Genomic DNA, 19,752 nt, shown 5'->3' on the forward strand with positions numbered 1-19,752 from the left:
TAACTTTTGAGCACTTTGATGAGGATCAGTCCCATTTGACAGAGGATATTACATTTCAAAAGCAAATCTTGAACAGAGAGAAGGAGAGCAGTTACATCTGCGCTACTAAAGTAAACAGCGCCCAGACCCTGGCATGTGGCCATATATCCTACTAAATTGCTGGCAGAATCCCTGGTACATTTGCACCCCAAACCACTTTGTGTTCTCCTAACAGCTCCCAGAAGCAAACAATTCCGCCATCCCACCCTGCATCTACTCCACAGGCAGACGGATTGTTTTGGAGGGTAGCGCAGTATAGCTGTGAGCAATGCCTCCGGGGTCAGGGGAGATGTGTAAGCCCATTAAGTCTATTAAGATAAGTATCACCTAACTTAGAGTTAGCTCTCCTAACTTTGAGCAAAGCAGAAGCCAAACAGCTTCCGAAGCCCAGAGACACTGAGTGCACCAAATGCACCTCAACTCGCTCAGCTGCTGAGCTGGTGTGGCTGGCAAACCAGAGACAGATAAGAGGTAGGAGAGAAGCACATGGTTTTTGTCTTGATGGGTCATAAGGACACAGGGGGAATGGGATTACTGTGAAAAATCTTTCAGACGGTGGGGGCAGGGGATAGATTTATTTGGATGGAGATGGGACATCTTGAAGAAACTATCAGAAACAAATTTGCAAAATGCTCCAATGATGGAACAATCTTTTTTATATTGTTGTTGTCCGTATATGTTAATATGTCTAAAGCTTTTTCTTCCTTTATATCTGCAGCATCTGAGACCACTTCACTTATTTTTAATAGAGGTTAGTGCATGGGTTAGAGCAAGGTCCTGCTGTACCTCCTTCACCCATTGAACAGTACTTCAGTGGAAGTACTGCTGACTGCAGCTCGGCTGCTTTGTGCTGCATGTACTCCATCCTGCAATGCACGCCTGCAGTACTTGTTTCATCATTGCAAAACATAATTTCTCCTTCCCATTTATACTTTTGAGTTTCCTGCTTGCTGTATTTTATTATATCTGGAGAATATACCCTTCCAATGAATCCTGGCTGGAAATCTGGGCTAACACAGTGTTGTGCTGAAGGAATGAGCTTGCATATCAGAAACTAAACTGCTAATTTGATCATAGTGCTCTGCCCAAACTACTGTTCAGTGCTGGTGTTTGTGCTTTTTTGAATATCTCTGTATTGTACATCATTGAGCCATGTACATTTAACCTAAGATTTTACCTCAATTTTTATATTATGGAGTAGAGAGCATTGTGGACATCCGGTCTGACATTCACAAAGAGCTCACCATCATCCTTCAGACACGCTTCAATTATATTTATCTGAACTGGGCAATTTAAAACATTCAGCTTTGATTTAAAAGTTGCTAGTGATTGAAAACCAATGGCTTAAAGTCATAAGTTAATTGCTTTCACTGTAAGTTATCTGTAAGTTATTTCTAGACTTAATTTCTGCAACCTCAGCTTCCAGCCCTCAGATCCCATTGTCGATTTCCCCATACTTAATTGTGTTCACTAAGTACTTATAGCCTGTCATTGAGTCATCTCACAGACATCTCCTTTTTAGCTACTTACCCTGTGAGGCTTTACAAGTTTACCACTCCCTTAAGTATTCAAACCCTGTTCTTTGAACTTTATCCAGACCATCAACTTCTCCAGTAAATTGTGATCTGGACCCAGTGCTCCTGCTGTGATTGCACAGAGCCAAATAGAAACCTGACATAATTATTCCAGTCCTGGTGGACATTTCCCTCTCTGTTTGTCTAAGGATTCTCACAGACATGTATAGGAGCTCATCTTCTGGTTAACCTCCAGGACAACCAACTTCTTTTCTGACTGGATTCTTTCCAAGGCACTGCCTTGCCTTTAAATATGGCCTGTCTCATTGCATCCTAATGGGGAATGCAAATCACTTCACATTTGTCTGTATTAAAATACATAGCATGGGTTCAACTTACCTAACGTAGAGACATCTACATCATCTCTAGATTTCTCTTGTAACCACTGGAGAAAAATAGGCATTTCTAGATGTCTGAATTAGGTCGGATGGCTACTTCTCTCCATTGCCTATAAAAGGAAACTGTGTGGCTTGCTCAGATGTAGATGTCTAAAGTTAGCAGAGAGGAACCTCAGACAGCACATTCACTTGCAGTCAGCAGGCCAAGGCATCCGAATTGCATTCAGCCAGTGACATATCCCATTTATTAATCACCCATCACCTTTATCACCCCCAAATAATCTATTAATTTCTTCCAAGAAACCAAGAAAAAACAAGTAACAGAGGGGCAAAAGCTGAGTTTAAGGCTCTCCAGCAGCAACAGCAACAGAAGCATGGACAGTGTACCCTATTGATACTTTGAAGTCTGTGTCCTGCCTGCACAGCTTTTATTTCTTAAAATGTTGGAGTGACATTTTTGTATACTTTCAGTTTCTGAATGGCAGTGTCAAGTCAAATATCTTGATAGAGTCCACCACCAGCACTGTTCTTTACAATCCAGACTGTGCTCACCTCAGTCTGTGATCCTCAGACAATCAGAGAAACTGAGATGGTTATTTATTCTTAGTCTGAGAGGCTGTACGAGCTGGATGTAGAGCTCGGAACAGATAAGGAAATATTCAAGCTCATATATTTCTTGCTTCTCCAAGTAGAGTACCTTGGTCAATGTCTTCATGTTTCTTTAGTTTGTTTTTACCGGGTCAGCTGGTATCCTTCTTCATGTGTCCAGTGACACATGCCCACAGTTGTACAGAAATAGTGGAGGGCTGTAACTACAGCACCCCTGAATGAACAGCAGATCCTGATGTGATGCAGAGGGAGATACATTGTCCTTTTGCATCATCAGCAGCAAAGTCAGCAGTTACCTTAGTGTCTCTTGTCCCTCACAGGCACTATTCCACTGAAAAACATTGTTATATCACAGGTTTTGTTTTAACTGGTGTACCCAAAACTTGCCTGCTCACAACTGCCTGCTGAGTTAAACCTTGAAATCTCTGCTCAGTTTCCCTTCATGGCCTTCCTCTAGGCAAAATTCTCTCTGACTTCAGCATATGTTTTGCTTTAACATTTCCAGATACAGCATGTTGCAGTAGTTGTACTCACAATCCTTTTAAGTGTCACTTTTAATGATGCTGCTGGCAGTTCTTAGGCATTCTTTTTTTTAACAAAAAGCTTCTTTACATATATATATATACACATATATTTCTCTTATTTTTATGAGATGCCAGCAAAACACATGGCAGTGTACAGCCCAGGGGAATAAAATATTTTAATGATAGCTTCCAGGGAATTTTCTCCTTCTGTCTGCCACTAACACCATGGCTAACGAGTGTGTGGCTGGTATATGACAAGTGATTGGAAAGTCTATTCTCTAGTTTCCCATGTAAACAAAGTGGTTTCTCACAACTGTTGTTCAAGTCAAAAGCAGCCCTACTTGGCAAACAAACCTATCTTTAAGAACATTCGTTGGAAGTGTTTATGCTTGGTTCCTGAAAAGGAGACCAACTGCAGTTGCAGTACAGCACAGAGTACTGACAATGAGGCTGGATGGGGCCAAATGGTAAGGGTGTGCCTCTTTACTTATTTTCAAGCACATATCTGGGAAAATACAGTCTTTCCAAAGGCATAGTATTTGGTCTGTGCATGTATTTTATGGGCCTTAGGGATAAATGATCAGTGCCAGGGAAGATCTGCAAGCAGGCTGATGGGGAACACCACTCTTCACCCGCCTAATGGGAGGGAGAGAAATGGGAAAGGTGCTTGGGAGCCCTTTCCAGCTCAGTTTGGCAGTGCTATGCCCCACATTAGTCCAAACACCGAGATTTCTGTGATGTAGTTTTTCTTTGCTTTCTCCCAAGAGATCATTCAGTGTGCATATAGAAAACTACTGGGAGGGGGGGGAGGGAGATTACTTTATGTAACCTGTGCAAATATATCTATTTTGATAGGAGGGGACTTGACAATCTCTTCCACCATGGTACTTTCTTCTGTTTACTTTGATTTAATCTGAGATGAGAAATGTCTCAGTTTGGAAGGGAAGGGAAGTTCTTTAAATCCTTGCAAATTCTTTGATCTATTTAGACATTTGGAAAGTGAATTCAAGCTCTGTCAACTGTTGGTTAATAAGCACAGATCAGAAAACCACAATGAGTTGAATTCATTGCCTCGATATGAATCCACAGCATGAAATATCTTTTTTTTCAATAGAATAAGATATCTACTTTTATCTACAATAAATTTTAAAACTACAGCATCTGTATCCTAAAATTTTAAGCTATCTTTAACAATGTGTTTCTTCTCCATCTGAGCGCTGTCTGACATATAAAAAGTGTGTCTTTCCAGGGAAATAGTATTTAAAATTTCCCGAATTGTCATTAAGGAAGATTTTGTTGAAATGTGTAGCATGAGGATCACAATTTTTTTTAGGATAAATGTTTGATGGCATATATTAGGAACTGCTGTATAATTAAATCATGGTTTTTCTTCTCATAAAAGGTGATTCTTCCATTTTCATGTTATTAGGGTCTTTGCTGCACTGTCACAGTCACTTTCTCTATCTCATCCAGTTGCCTGGTATAAAGAGATCTATGTTACCCTGTTGCTCTATTCCAACACCTGAGGTTTCTTTAGATCCAGTAGCTGCTCAGCAGGTGCATTTCTCGTATTAGCTAGGATACATCTGATCTAACTGTCCCTCTAGAAGTCTGGCATGGGATCTAAAACAGTTACCCAACAAGATCCTATGGGATGAAATAAATGGTAGCTTTGGGGTGAAGCTATATTGCAAACAGAGATGGAAAATCTCAGAAAATATTAACTTTAACCAAAAATAGTGTCAGGGCCATGTGGGATCACAACCATTTGACAAATGGGACTCCTCCCACCCAAGTGTGAAAGGCAAACCCAAACCAAATATTTTGTAAATGGAACTGAAAAAGAAGGTAGAAGGAAACTAATGTACCACTCATTTTCACACATCTGAACTCCTCCAGTGGTGGGAAGCACTGTATACTTTGTACAGCATAAGCCAGATTAATGTACTTTGTAAACAATATTCAAATTTCATGAACAAAAGCCCCTGACAATGATGGAAAGACAGGGAATGCAGATCCTGGGCAGACCCACCCTGGCCATGTACTCTCTAACTGCTCTGCCATGTAATTTCACTATGTCAACAGGCAGCCTGTCCCCTCATTACATTAAATGGCATTTGGGTTTTGTTTTTTTAGTTTCTAGTAAGAATCGACAAGTTCTTTCAATTTCTAACTAGGTAATTGTATATTCCTCAGGTTACTGCTTTGATTTTTGAGGGTAAGGACAGGTGTGTAATTTGCACATACTCTTCTGACCTTAACCCATGTGCTGCAGAGACTTTGCCATCTGTTTATTGCTATCCCATAGCCATCTGCACTGCTCTCCTCAGTCCCTAAGGCAACGTTAAATGTGTCTGCACACATACTGACTTTCTGTTCTTGGCTAACCTCTGATTTTAGTATAAGACACTGCTTGACTGATCACTATTACACTCCAACAAAGCATTTGTGCCTATGGTATCTGAACATTCCTGCATTAGTCAGTTCATTCAGCTCTAAGTGAACAAAATCTGCTTGGGACATTGTCATTTCCGGCTTCTGACCCTGCTGTCCTGTTTGGGTACAGCTGACTTGTGGCTGAGAAATATCATGATTGTGGGGCATTATCCCCTTCGTCTTATCATCTGTGAAAGAGGCTGAAGTTTCAAAATCATGCTGCAACTGAGAAAAATTGGTGGGGTAGGACAGCAAAGATGAAGAGCTATGAAATTCAGTTTCTGCACTTAAAAACACCGAAGAAATGCTACAGTTGTTTTTTGAGGGTGTCAGTACAGAAATCCTGTTTCTTCCTGAAATGCTAGGGAAGTAAAAACAGGAGGGAGATGCTGTCCCCCCACCCTGTACTGTCCCCCTGAATGAGCAGGTGCACTGCTTGCCTGGACTCCCTTCAATCACTTTGGTGTAAAGGGCTGTATTGCCCCTGAGTGTGCAAGGACCAGATCACCACTGTTGTTAGAGAGCAGCAGGTTCTCCTATCTTTCAGATGGCTCATCTTCATAAAGGAAAAGGATTTACACAACAGACAGCACCTACACAAGCAGTAGGACTGAGGCCTTTTAGGGAAAGTATCACACAAACCTTCATTCAAAATTCAAGCTGGCAGTCCCCCTCCTCACTCATATGTTCCCCTCGAGCACTTTCAGTAATTGAGAAGGCACCTCCCGAGAGTCCCTTGGCTGTGTGGGGCCGTTCTCCCCCAGCCCCGAGCATCAGCTGTGCGGGCAGCTGCTGCTGGCCAACAGCTGGCACTCAGCTCCTGCCTCCTTACCTGTCGCAGCCGGGAGCTGGGGCCGGCTGCTGCCCCGGCTGCTCTCCTCATCCTCCCCCGCTCTCATCGTCTGGCTCTGCTGGCTGAGGTCCTCCGTGCTCTGCCCAGGTACCATCACTACCCCCTTCGCACCTTGGGCGGGAGCACTTCACAGGGCTGTGATCCTTCCCCGGCCGGCCAGGAAAGGGCAGGTTGTTTTCCTCCTGGCAACAAGTTGCTGAAGCTGGCTGAAACCAAATGCAAACCACAAAGTGGTTTGTGAACAACTTTGTTGCTATTTCAGAAGGCTTTGCCCTTTGCAGTGACACAGGCTGTTGCTATTCTGGGGAGCCTATTGCAGGCGAGGGGAGGGCCGTCTGTCGGAAGTATTGCTTTTGCCTTTTAAAAAATAGTTGAGACATCAGACATCTATGCACAGCTTCATGCACACTCCTTACCCATTCACTTACAGGGTCTCTCTCCCTTTTTCCCTGTCTCTCTTTTCCTCCTCTCCCTGGTGTTCGTACGCACAGGTTTTTAGCAGAGAAGACACACTGAAGAGGAGGGTTTGAGGTGTTTGCTGTGTCAGCTAAAGTCAAGGCACTGAGCACACACACGCGGCATCGCTTCGTTCTTGTAACTTATGAGCAAGTTATGGTGAGAGGAAAACAACCATGGCAGCCCTTTGCAGCCTGTGATAGTAGGAATCAGGACTTTTCATGGCAAAGATGTACATGATATTTTACAAGCAAATGAAGGGCAAGCCACCCCTCTTTTCCATGACAACTTTTTTGTAGAAAAGCTGTCTCAGCTATATTGAGCCAAAGACTTGATTTTTGATCGCTGCTGGGAGTCACTCCATCCTCACTTGCTTCTGTAGCAGCAGTGGCCAGAGGCTGGGTGGCAGCAGCAGGGAAAGCTTACAGTGGGTGCAGGTGAGAGGCTGCCTGCCCTGCTCTGTGCTAGTCCTGGTGTGAGAGCCTCCAAGTGCTCTCAGCAGACCCGCTGCCTCCGTCAGGCAAGTTGTCCAAGTTACCCCCAGTGGGAATCACTGTTGTATAATCTGGCAGTGCTGCAGGCTTCTTGTTTGTGCTCTCTCGTGGCTTGCTTGTTTGTTTTTGTTGTAATACACTAATGCCTGTAGATAGCATGTGAGGGAAAGGTAGAGGTAGAAACTTGGTAGCTTTTGCAGTATTTCTAGACAGGAGAATTCCTAAACATTTTTCCTTATGTAGAGCAGCATAATACGCCCTTTACTGACGTTTGCTTAGCAAGAAAAAATGTGATGAAAGACACTGTAACTGCTCCATTTGACAGCTGCCTTGCTGTCAGCTTCAGAAAGTGGAGCACCAGGGATGCCACGGGGCCACTGCTTCCATTGGGGAGTTTAGGTTTTGGCAGTGCCTTTTACATGTAGTTAAATGAGTCAACCTAACTCTGCTCTCATGTGTTACATACTTTCCTTGTAAAATGTCCACGTGTCAGTCGGTACAGGACGCTGTCAGGGCTGTTAACAATTTCTTGACACACCCAGAGAGGTGTTGTTTCCTCATGGGATACGTGCAAAAAGTAATGTTAACTTTTAAAGAAATTAGTTGTATGTTTTGGGGGAAAAAATGAAAGGCTGTTTAAGCTGGGGAAGGAAAGGAAATGTTTTCATAGATCAAATTCAGCTGTGATAAGATTTCTCTGTGATAATGTGGTGTGTAATTGACCTCATCTAACAACCCACACCTCATATAACCCACAGCTCTGCTCAGTGCAAGCTCTCTGAAAACTCAGCTAACTCCATAGATACATGGCTGTTCCCACCTCCCTTTACATGTAATGGTCCTGGAGATGCCAGAGAACTGCACAGGTGCCTGTGGCAACTTGACAGGGAGGAAAGTTTTGCTCCCAGATGTATGGCCTCAGAGGATGCTTTGGGGTTCACTCTTCCTGCTGAATCACTCATCAGACATGGCCTACTACTGATTTTGATGGAAGTAAGAGATGTAACACAGCTGTACAAAAAACCCCTAAATCAATGCTGTCCTCCAACTAAATATACTGATTATATACAGCTGCTGGCACAGACAGACTTTAGCAGAATTTAAAAGCTTGTCAGGAACTGCACCTTCCCCTGAACAAGAAGCATACTACCCCCAGGAGTAAATAATACAAAGAAAAGGCTGCTTTACATCGAGTTCACAAATCTTATGATGAACAGATTTTATGAAATGAATGTTGAGGGAATACAATAGTATTAGTTAGTGAACACAATAGTGAATTTAATTCCTTTTTTTTAATAGTAAAAAAAGGTATTTTAGACAAACAGTGGGATTTCTTTTAAGTGTATTTACACCTAGAGTTCAGACCCCTCAAAAGCCAGAGCCTAGACTTATTTTAAATGTTTACCTTCTTGTTTACTAAGAAATCCAGTCAAATAATACATTTTTCCTTTCCAGTTCTGCCTTTATTTCATGGTATCTATGCCAGCTGCAGCACAGCAATGGTTTAACTTTGCCCCCTGGGGTAATCTCAGGAGGTATGTACCTAGCTTGCACGGAGGGTAAAGCAGCCAGTAGACACAGTACAAACCGTAATGGCCAGAGAAAATATGAAGGAAGACGTCCTTATTCTGAGGGCTTGCATTTGGGCTGCCCAAAGGGCAGCGCACCCTTGCCATGCTGAGTGAGTGCTGCCGAAGTGCCAGGAAGGTTCCTGGGCTTCGACCTGCTCCCTCAGTTACACCCTGTGCCAAAAAACTGTATCAGTGTAATATGGTCTTTGGAAAACAATGTTCCCAGTAAGTGGAAATGTGAAATATTTTAGCCTGAGATCTGCTGTTTGCATGGCATTGTTATGAAGGATGGGCTGCAGTGTTACCAGTTTCAGTTGATTGTGAAAAGCCACAGCTCAGCCAGTGTGAGAATCTCTTATCGCAACTGTGGCAAAAATCTGAGGCATTGATGTTATTGGTGTTTACTGGTGCTAACTGGGAACCCAGAAAAGGAAGGAACTGGAAAAAAGCTGATTCCAGCCAACGAAGGCAAACAGAGAGAGAAAACAAACAGCCTGTGCTGGTTCTGCAGTCAGGCCAGTTGTAGAGAGATCTATGAAGTGCAGCAACTGAAACCCTTGCTGGTGGCCACAGAGTCCTGGTCCCACAGCCCAGTACCCTTTCCGCTTCCCACCAGAAATAAACAGTCAAGCAAGCAAGAACGACTCTGTACAACGGACATGACTGGGATAAAGAGGAAGAAAAAGAAGTGTCCTTCGATGCTTTTCAGTTCTCCATTCTTTTCCTCTTACTGCCTTGCCTGTGCACAACACTCAGAACAATTGTTTGGCTGGGGCTCTGTGCCAGGAGCAAGGTGTCCCTTGGAGCAGGGCCAGGAGCCTGGCCAGGGTGGTGGCAGGCTAGGACAGGACTGCACCTGCTCTGCCCCTGTCATGGCTACCCAGGAAGGGAGTCCTGCTGGAACAAAGGGGCAGGGAGAAATGTTGCCAGAAGGCAACAAATCCGAAATGCTGAGATGGGCAACAGATTAATGACGCTCTGCAGAGCAAGAGCCCTGGCTTCAGAGCTGTGCTGTGGGAGGCTGGGCAGAAGGCCACACCCTTCGAGAGAAAAAAGAGTGGGAAAGATTTAGAAGCCCAAAGCAGGAGAGGGTCAGGAGACAGGCAAGGGGTATGAGTGCAACACTCTCATGAGATTCCCCTGCTGATTTTATCCACGTGCAAATCATCTTTACTGGTATCTTCTCAGTTCCTTGCTTTCAAAGCTGGCCAAACACTTTAGTACTATAAACATAAGTAGGCTGGATAAAGAAAATAAGATAGTCACATTAAATTGCTGAATAATCTGTCTGGAAAATCTGTGAGGTTGATGTGGATATTTCTTCTAAAATCTCTAGTCATTATTTGTATTTGTATTTCTGGTGACCTAATAACTCACATCTGGGACTGTGGAGAGACAGAGAAGTTTGCAATAAGCCAACAAAAATTAATTAAGAGTCAAAGAGTTTTCTGTATCAGTTTTCGTAAGCCACTTTCATCAGAGTTGGGTAAGTAAGGTCATCTTTTTTCTGTAGATTTTATGATTCTCAAAAAGAAGGGAGTGGAAGTCTCCCAATTAATTTATTTGAAAATGTAGAAACAAAGCTTCTCAGCAAACTATGGAGAGCATTTTCTTGATGTATCAGCTTAAGTTACTTTGTCTTCATCTTTGATTGTTGAGATTTGCTCTCAGAACTAATAGTCTGCCATTTGCAGAACATGTTCATGAGATACCTGGCTTGGAACAACAGGAGGAAGGCTGGCAGGATGAAAGAAAGTGGCATGGAGAGGAGAGACAAGAAAGAAATGGAGAAAAAACAAAAGAAAACCATACTCTTTATTAAAAAAAGAGGTACCGGTCTAAAAAAGCATGAGTAGCCCTTACCATTAGTGTTGACACATTGATACCCACACACAAGGAGGAAAATATGCCAAAATTCCAGTTACGGAGCAATGAGAAGTGGATGAAAAAACCAGAGAGCTGCCTCAAGAAAGTAAAATGATCCATCCTTCAGGAACTTTGAATATAAGGATTATCATTATTACTGTTGTGCAGCAAAAGAATCGCAATTCAGGAGTCAGATTTGCAGAGATGCTTTTTATAAATGTAAGATATATGTCATAAACATAATGTTTAGGCTATGGCATTTGTGTCATTTTGCAACGGAATAAACTCCGGATACATCAATAAATGGATAATACTTAGTAAGTAAATAAATAATATAGTCTGATGTCATGTAGAAAATCCGTGACAGAACTGAAAAGAGAAGTTTTTTCATTCTGAGTCCCGTGGTTTCTTGCTAAGTCATACTCTTTCTGTTATGTTCTTACTCATTGAGAGGCACTGATTTGTACCAATATAGTTTTCTCTGGCTTTAAAAACTCAAATCATAGACACAGTCCAGAGCTCATCACACTTCACAACTCCCTCCAGAGTCCCTGCTGACTCACAGCATAAATATTTAATGCTTTGGTCTTCTGTTAGTGTGTTCTTTAAAAGTACTGTTTAGAAGTACAATGTGGCCTTGGTAAGCAACTCTAAAGACTTATGTTTTGGCAGAAACTTGAAATCAAACTGAAAGTAAGAACAGAAGACTGGAAAATACAATATCAATAGAATTGAGCCGAGAAAACAAAGTAAAATATAAATTTTAGTTCAGGTTTCTACTTTCATGGCTGCATAGCCTTTCCAACAAATAAAAGGAAAGGTCTTTTAGCTTCTGGGCAACCTGAAGGGGCCACCTGTACTTTGTTGCTGAATAACATGTCCACTGTTTGTCATCACACACTGTTCTTTCCTGTTAGCTTCGGATATTTTAGTTTTTTTTATTTTTTACAAATCATGGAAAGAGCAGCCCTTGCAGTGGAAAGAAAATTGTTCATCTGAAATAAAACTGGGAGGCAGTGCACATTCTCAGTGCAAGGACTGAGCCCGGAGAAGCCAGTTAGTAATGTCACCCCCTGCTTGAAATCAGGTGGTTTCTAGGAATTTCCAAATAAGGTGCCAAAAATGGAAGCCCTTAAGATCATTGTGCAGTGGAAAGCGGAGATTGTTCTTTACTCTTGTGATGAATTGTTAAAAATGTGTAAGCTGAAATTCCCTTTGCCTGTTCCAGTTTAGGAAAGGGATGTACATTGCTAAGAAAAGTTTGAGTTGCTGAAATGTATTATTTTTGTTGCTGGGAAACATTTTCTCCCACATGGAATATGTCAGTCACACAGGAAATGCAGTCATTTTCATGGTTTTAATTATTTCCACTGAGAAAGTGTTTTGTTTTCTCCTGAAAATCTTGTTGTTGCAAAAATAAACAACTAAATGTCATTAACGCTCTGCTTTGACTTCTTGCTGGTTTTTGACCGCAGCTGGCAATCTGAAAGCAGTTTTACATGCATTCATTAAAACCAAATGTCTGGGTAAAGCTTTCCAAAGTCCATCAAAATTTTCAAGTCATTGCAGACAAGCAGGAAATGAAACCAGCCTCCAAAGCACAGGTCATTTTGTGCTCACTTAGTGGTCCTGAGTAAGTGAGCAGTGAACTCTCCCTCAATGCGGTAAAATCTTCAGGTCACCTGTTCCCAGAACCTCTGTCACCTGGGTCCATTAACTGGTAGCAAACGTGGTCTTCAGTGGACACTGTGCATCTGGAGGTGTCTCAAATTTACTTTGAGACTACTGTTTGCCTTCAGAGCTGGAGATACTGAAAGCTCAGTAGGTGGAGTGACAGATCTGTTAGAACCCAGCGCAATGCAGGGGAGGCTCTTTGGAAGAAATGGAGGTTTTCTGCCCCAGAATCCTTCCCTCTGCACACAACAAAATCCCATCTTTTGAAATACAGGTGGGGGAAACACACCCATGGGAGCCCCCAGGAACCTCATCAGGGAAGAAACCCTCATCTGGGCTGTGGCCTCAGACAGGATTCCCAGTACACATCCTCCAAAAGCACTTGGTGGGGATTGCAGCCTCTTGCAATTCAGGGCCTGGCATTTACTCTTCTGGCATGGGTTTTTATTTGTTGATTGGTGTTTTTTTAAGCCCAAAATACATATCACCTCTGGCAAAGCTAATTTTATGATGTCCTGGGTAGAAGCAAACCCTCTCTTGTAACTTTCTGTTTAGTTTACCAGCACGATCTGTATGAAGGACTTCCCTGAGCAGCTGAGAACTGAGGCCTGGGGGCCCTGCTGCTGCCTCCCTCCACACCCCTGGTAAAGGCAGACATGGCCTTGCAAGAAGTCAGCTGCCATCTGTCACCAGTGTAGGTCCCTGTCATCCCAATGTGGCTGCTTGGCTGACTTACTGCTGTGCAACAAGAGACTTCAGCATTAAGGCTTGGGCCTCTCTGAAGACTGCAGAAGTCCTGGTGCACTCTTTTGCCTCCTACATGGCAGGGGCAGCCAGCCTGTGAGCGACTCCACTCAGCAGACACCCTCCTCCCTCCCTTCTCATTCGGATTCAGACTCTGTGCTGCTCAGTTTGGCTTAAACCTCTCTGCGGCAGACTAATCACTGAAGCATTAGTTGTTTAAATTCACACTGATGAAATAGGTGCTGGCAAAGCCCAAGGGACTGTCAGTGGTACAGCATGTGCTGTGCTGGGCACTCACAGTGCCCTGAAGAGCCACTGTACTGCCTCTGAGCAGGAATGCCCCAAAGAAAGAATGTTTGAGACTGGGTTCGCAGCAAACAGGCTGCACACAAAGCTTTAGCCTTCCAATACAGCTTCTAACTTCAGCAGGTCTTGTCAAACAACAGAGAAGTTTTGTAGTTAGCTCTGATAAAGTTTAGCTCTCGGAAAAGACTTTTCTACCATGGACATAGTGCATGAAGAAGATTTTTGGGTATGTGGAGTCAATAGGCAGAAAGCTACTGACTTGGTTGAAGGTTAATTTCACACCACAAAAAGTAATCAGAAACTCCAGAGCAGCACTAGAGGGGCTGCTTAGTTGCAGCTACTCTTATGAGAGCAAGGAAGCTTGCAAGTCTCTTCCTGGCTCCTCTGGGAACATGAAAGACACATTTTCCTTCTCTAACCTTATCTCACTGATTTTTGGGAAACATGGTAATGAGTTTTGGCACTGCCTTCTCCCCCTTCAGACTGGGTTTGAACACATCTCTCACATTTCGCTTTCTTCTCCAAATCTTACCCTTTCCTAGGTAGTTACCAATATGCACTTCTCAAAGAAAAGTCTCCGTGGTCTGTGACCTTCCTGAATTGCACCTTGGCTTTTTGCAGTGGGTGTCTGTTCCCGCCTGATAGCAGCTCTCAAATTTCAGTTGTTCTCAGTGAAAATGACCTCACGCCCCCCATCACACGCACACTCGCGCATTTTTACTCCAAGCTCTTTGACCTCTCCTTTTCCTGAGCCCACCCAAAGAGGCAAAGCAGCTACCGCAGTGAGAAAGGAAAATCAGGCCTTCAGTACCATTTTGAAAAAAGTCCCAGATCTCTGCAGGACATCTGACTTTGAAATGGCTTTCTATGTGATTTAGAGATTTTTCTAAGTAACATGTTCAGGCATATATACCCACATTTACAGCTGTGGGGTTTAAATCCCTTGGCAGTTCTAGAAGCTAATACACTTGTGCCAGCTCTCAAACTCTTGGACACATGCCATGGAAATCAGAGGCAACATATTAGAGTGCCTAATTTCTGGAGTCTTATGATTATCACATCTACACAACCCACCCTCTTAGCTGTAAAAACTTGAAAGCCTGAGTTAGTTAAGCTTCATTCATAGAAACTCAAGAGTGAGATCATGAATTAAATAACTCAGCATTTTTTATTTTAAAAAGACATGTTTTCTAAGCCAGCATTTTGATTATTTTATGAAAGGTTTAACATTTACATGTTTAACATTTTATCTTCAGCTTTAACATACATGACATTAAAACTGAGGAGAAGAATCAGTTCAATGGATGGAAGACATTTAATCCTTCAGGTTTATGACTGCAGGAACAGTCCAGCCCTTGCACCATTGATACGGATGGGGCAGTAGGGGGCAGGTACCCTAGGGACAGTGCTCAGCTGTGCAGCAACACGCCCCTGGTCCCAGTTTTGGCTGGGATAGAGTTGGCTGGGAGACACTGATCACTGCTCAGGAATGGGCTGGGCATCAGTCAGTGGAAGGCGAGCAATGGTGCTGTGCATCACCGGGGGGTTTTTAGGTTTTATCTCTTCCTCTCTCATTTGATGATGATGATTATTATTATTTATTTTGTTTCAATTATTAAATTGCTCATATCTCAACCCACCAGTTTTACTTTTTTTCCCTTATTCTTGTCCCCGTCACACCAGGGCAAGTTAGGGGAGTGAATGAGAGGCTGCATGGTACTTAGCTATTGTCTGGGGTTAAACCACAAGACCCCTAAAAGGCAGGTTTTCAATTTGCCAGTTAAAAGGGAGGGCCTGAGCACAGCCTGAAACTGCTTCATTCACCTGAAATCCTCCCTGCCAAGGGAGACACCTGTGCCAGTGGCAAGCTAGAGCAGTGAGGGCTGAGGAACACAGCTGCAGTGGAATTCCCCTTTAACTATTTGCCTATGTCTTTTTGCTGGTGTTGGGAGCTCGGGACAGGAGCAGAGCAACTTGCCTTATCAAAGTCTCCACCTTTGTATTGGATCCTGGCTCCTCAGAGATAATGGGTGTCATGGAGCAAGTGGGATTTGGAGGGAATTTTTGGAGGAAAAGCAAAAGTGCTACTGCTCTGCATGGTAACTGCAGCTGGCCAGGTGTTTGCAGCCAACAGATGGGCTTGCACCTACTGCATGGACTCTGCAGTCTGCTGGAGCTGCACAGGCTGCTCTCAGATTTGGCATGTCTTCTTTCAGACAGCTTTCAGAGGCTTCCCACATCATTCCATCCCTCCAGATTCATTTCCAAGTGACTGTTAGATCAAATTGAGCTTTGATCTCTGTAGGTTGCTGTGAGTTTAGACAGAAGAGATTTCTGGGCAACCCGACAAGCCAGGGGCGACCTGGTTCCCTGTACATGTGGCTCCTGCCTGGGCTGTGCCAGTCTGGGAAAGAGAGCAACTCACAACTGTCTCAACAACAGCTTGTGTTGCGCCTCCCTGCTTAACCGAGTGGAGAAAGGAACCAAATAGCTTCTTCTTGATGACAATACAGGTTTGTCTCAATGACTCATATCACAGATAACCACAGATATTTTGAGTTGAAAGAAACCCACAAGGATCACCAAGTCCAACTCTTAGGTAAATGGGCAGTATGGGGATCAAACCCATCACCCTGGTGTTAACACCATGCTCTTATCAGTTGAGCCAGTCTCAGGGTCCTGTAAACGTGTTCTTCATGTTTGAGTACTGCATAGGTTGATTTCATGCATGAAGGCACATGGAAACACTATTACAAAAGGCAGCTATGCACAAGCTGGTAAATCCCAGAAGGAGAGGGTATTCATGCTTCTGTTGCTCTGCACTTTTGTGCACATGCACAACAGATTGTTTAATATCTGTACTGCATACAGGTTTTTTCACACACCCTCACCTTGTTCGGTACACATAGAAGATAATTATTAGCTAATAATATTGTGGAGGTCTGTGGCACATCAGAACTCAATCTGCAAAACCACAGCCATTGCTGCTGCCTTTATAACCTACAGTGATAGTGAGCATTATGATGTTTGGGTTTTTTTCAGCCCATGGTATTAACCTTGAAAATAGACATAATCCGTCACAGAAACATGGTTAGCAGTATAAAATGCTAGATGGTAGTGTAATATATAAAAATTTCATAAGACCGAATTAATCCACCTTTAAAACATGACCAAAAAATGAATGGATAACATTAACTCTGCATTGGGGTTGAGGAACCAAGAGGTGTTATTTTAAAACCCAAAACATCCTTTTTATTTGGACACCCAGTTTGGGAAACCTAGGCTCTGTCCTTGTGATTTAGTATTAACCAAGTCTTAAAACACATAAAAGCAGTTACTATTGACTGTTCACACTTGGGAGTCTGGAACACAGATGAAAATACGCAAAGAGGAAAACTAGGTCTGACAGCGTCCCCTGTAGGCCATCTAGCCCATATTCCTGCCCTAACAAAAGGCCAGCTGTCTCAGCCTTCGCTTTTTATCTTTATTGCTAAATTTTTCCTGTCTAACCTGCTCTTTAAAAATGCCTAAACACAGAGATTTCACTGTCTTCTGAGGCAGGTGTCTTCCAGTGCCTAATTATGCTCGTTGTTAAACTCACGTTTCTCTTAAACCCTCTGTACAAGTGCTAGTCCATCTTTCCTTGCTTTGTTCCCAGGGGATATGAAGAACTGTATATTTCTCTGCTCTTTGAAGATATTGGTTATCTGCTGCTGGACTCAAGAGCCCTCATTGAATCACACCTCTCTTGGGGGAATGTTGCCCAGAATGGAACATGCAACACCAGTGGAGGCCTTAGGGCTGCTGAATAAGGCAGAAAAATTTCTTCATGACTCTTGTGTGTTAATTTTTCTGCTTATATTTCACAGATGTGATCCTCACGTTTCTTCACAACAGTGTCAGCCTTATTGTTCATTAATAACATAGGGTATCCTACAACCTCAATTTCCTTTCTGCAGAACTTTTAGCCAGCCTGCCACATCCCATTTAATAATTCTGTAGCAAATTACTCTTGCTTATATGTACAATTTTGTGGTCTAATTGACTTATTACCCACCCTTTTTCAACTCTCTATACTAATTTGTCAGTCTTCTGCCCTCCTGTGTGCCTTCAGCTCCCCTCTCAGCTAGGTGTTTTTTGTGGTCTCCCACACAAAGTTAATACACACATCTTCTAATGACATGAGTGATGGAGGAGGAAGAAAATAAGAGAAGCAGACCCAGGACAGACCACTGTGAAAGTGACAACAGATTTTCCTCCAACCTGACAATTATTTGTTAATAATTATTAATATTTATTAAGAATTAATAACAAATAATCATAGTTACTTGCAATTATATATATATAAAAGCATACTGCAATTATTTTCCATGTATTTAAGAAAGAAGGCATCTACCAATGAACAAACTGACTTGGAAAGTCCAGTGTGGGTAACTTCCCTAGAATCAGGGGCTGAACAGGCAGGGGTTGGAGCTTGACTTTCATCTACCTCCACAGTGGGGCAATTTTTTTCATGCTGTTCAGTTCAGAACTCTCTGGGGTGGCTGGATGGGGGCAACTCTCTCTTCCTAAGGAGAGTGAAGGGCAAGGTGCAGCTTCTTGGGCATCAGGAGATGGGAAGCAGTGACATGACCTGCTCCCTGAAGACAGCATCTTCAGAGACTTCGGCTTTTAAGCTCTAGCATGCCTGTACATGCCCTAACTCCTGATTTAACAAAACCTAGGGTTTTGCAGGAAGAGGAAAGCATTCTTGGCATAAAGATTACCCCACTAACTGTCAAGCTTATTGGGTATCCACTGAGGGTCTACCTTTAAGAAACCAATTGCCTTTTACATTCTTCACCCTCTAGTGACAGGAATGAAAACAGGAGACCTGACATCGAATTCATAAGAGGCTTGGAGGGAATTATCCATTATGGGCTCTTTGCCTTTTCTCAGAATCCACAGTTAAATGCATTACACCAATGTCATGCACCTCCTTTATCAGAATTGCATCATAATCTTTGCATTACATAAATCCCTCAGAAATGTGAGCTCACAGAAGCAGATTTTGTATGGTTGCTTTCAGCTTCTTGAACACAGACAAGCAAAATAAGCTTCTGTTTTATGGGTTTCAGTTTAATACAGTTTGGAGGGGAGAAAATCCACTCCTTTTAACTGCTGAACTACCTTAAAAAAAAAAATTCTACTTTTTACTCCACTAGAGGTCACCAGCACTATATTTTTCAAAGCATACTACAGGAAAGAACAATCTAATTTCAGTTCAAGGACTTCACTTGGGACTTAATTATGTGAAGTGTTTGACCAGCTAATCATTCCAGAATAACAGTACCAAACTACTTTTGAGAACCATCTCACAGAGATTTTTGCTTTGATAGCTGATAATTTTTAAGAAAAAAACCCAAAATAAAAACAAAACAGAACAAAAAAAAAAAAAAAACAAAAAAAACCCAAAAAAAACCCACAAAACCCCACCCACCCACCCAACCAACAAAACCCCAACACTTTAATTTTGTACTAGTTTATTCACACCACAAAGGATAGCTTAGAAAAGTTAGATCATACAAAATAAGTACACTGAACAATTATTTTGAAGCGCTGAGGGCACAAGTAAAAAGAGGGATATTCACTAATGGCAGAGCAAATTAAAATAACAATTTGAAATTAGATTCTGTGCTCCTCCTTTCTTGTGGCCAGCTCAGTAAATGAGGACCAGAGAGGATGTTTTATGTCAAGATACATTAACCCAGACTTGAGAGTAGCCCTATGGCTACTCCAAAGTATGTAACACTTAGCAGTAGGCTGGCAGATACCCCTACCTGTGGCACTTCTGCTGCCTCCTCACTGCAGCCATATGGGGACCTAGTCTGGGGTCCCAGCAGCAATTTAACTCATGAGGGACACACTCAGGTCAGGCACTGCTTTTCCTGCAGTGCTGTTCTCTCAGCTATCTTACCTCTTCCTGGAGGCTTGGACCTGAGCTCAGCAAGTGGTTGTCACATCCCCATTGTGGGTGGAATCACAGCTGGCTAATATCAAATTTCTTGTGATAAGTTATAAAACACCCTCATCAGAGCCAAGGGTGGCAGTAACAGTTATTAAATTATTAAATTAAGTTATTAAATTGGTTCCCTGTCTCTCACATATCTGGAGATAGGAGTATCCTAAAGGGACCACCAAAACTGCCCTTCCACTGCAGCAATCTGAGGCTTCTCACAGCTCCCCTCTTGCTTCCCTGCAGCACTGTTGCATCCACTTTTCTCCCCCC

General features: G+C 42.8%; 1 protein-coding gene across 2 annotated transcripts in view; it reads right to left on the minus strand.

Moving 5' to 3' along the window:
• The window catches only part of SLC2A12 (solute carrier family 2 member 12), a 30,943-nt gene extending 24,280 nt beyond the window's left edge, over nt 1-6,663 (minus strand). For both annotated transcript variants that reach the window (XM_042017159.1, XM_042017160.1), the window contains exon 1: nt 6,353-6,663. In XM_042017159.1, the coding sequence (XP_041873093.1) occupies nt 6,353-6,467 (115 nt within the window). In that variant the 5' untranslated portion in view covers nt 6,468-6,663. The remainder of the gene's footprint in view (nt 1-6,352) is intronic.
• Between the last annotated feature and the right edge of the window lie 13,089 nt (nt 6,664-19,752).

The sequence above is a fragment of the Corvus kubaryi genome, unplaced genomic scaffold (genome assembly GCF_017639235.1).
Source record: "Corvus kubaryi isolate FWS band 111438036 unplaced genomic scaffold, C.kubaryi_AGA036_p1.0 split3-73, whole genome shotgun sequence".
NCBI classification, from domain to species: domain Eukaryota; kingdom Metazoa; phylum Chordata; class Aves; order Passeriformes; family Corvidae; genus Corvus; species Corvus kubaryi.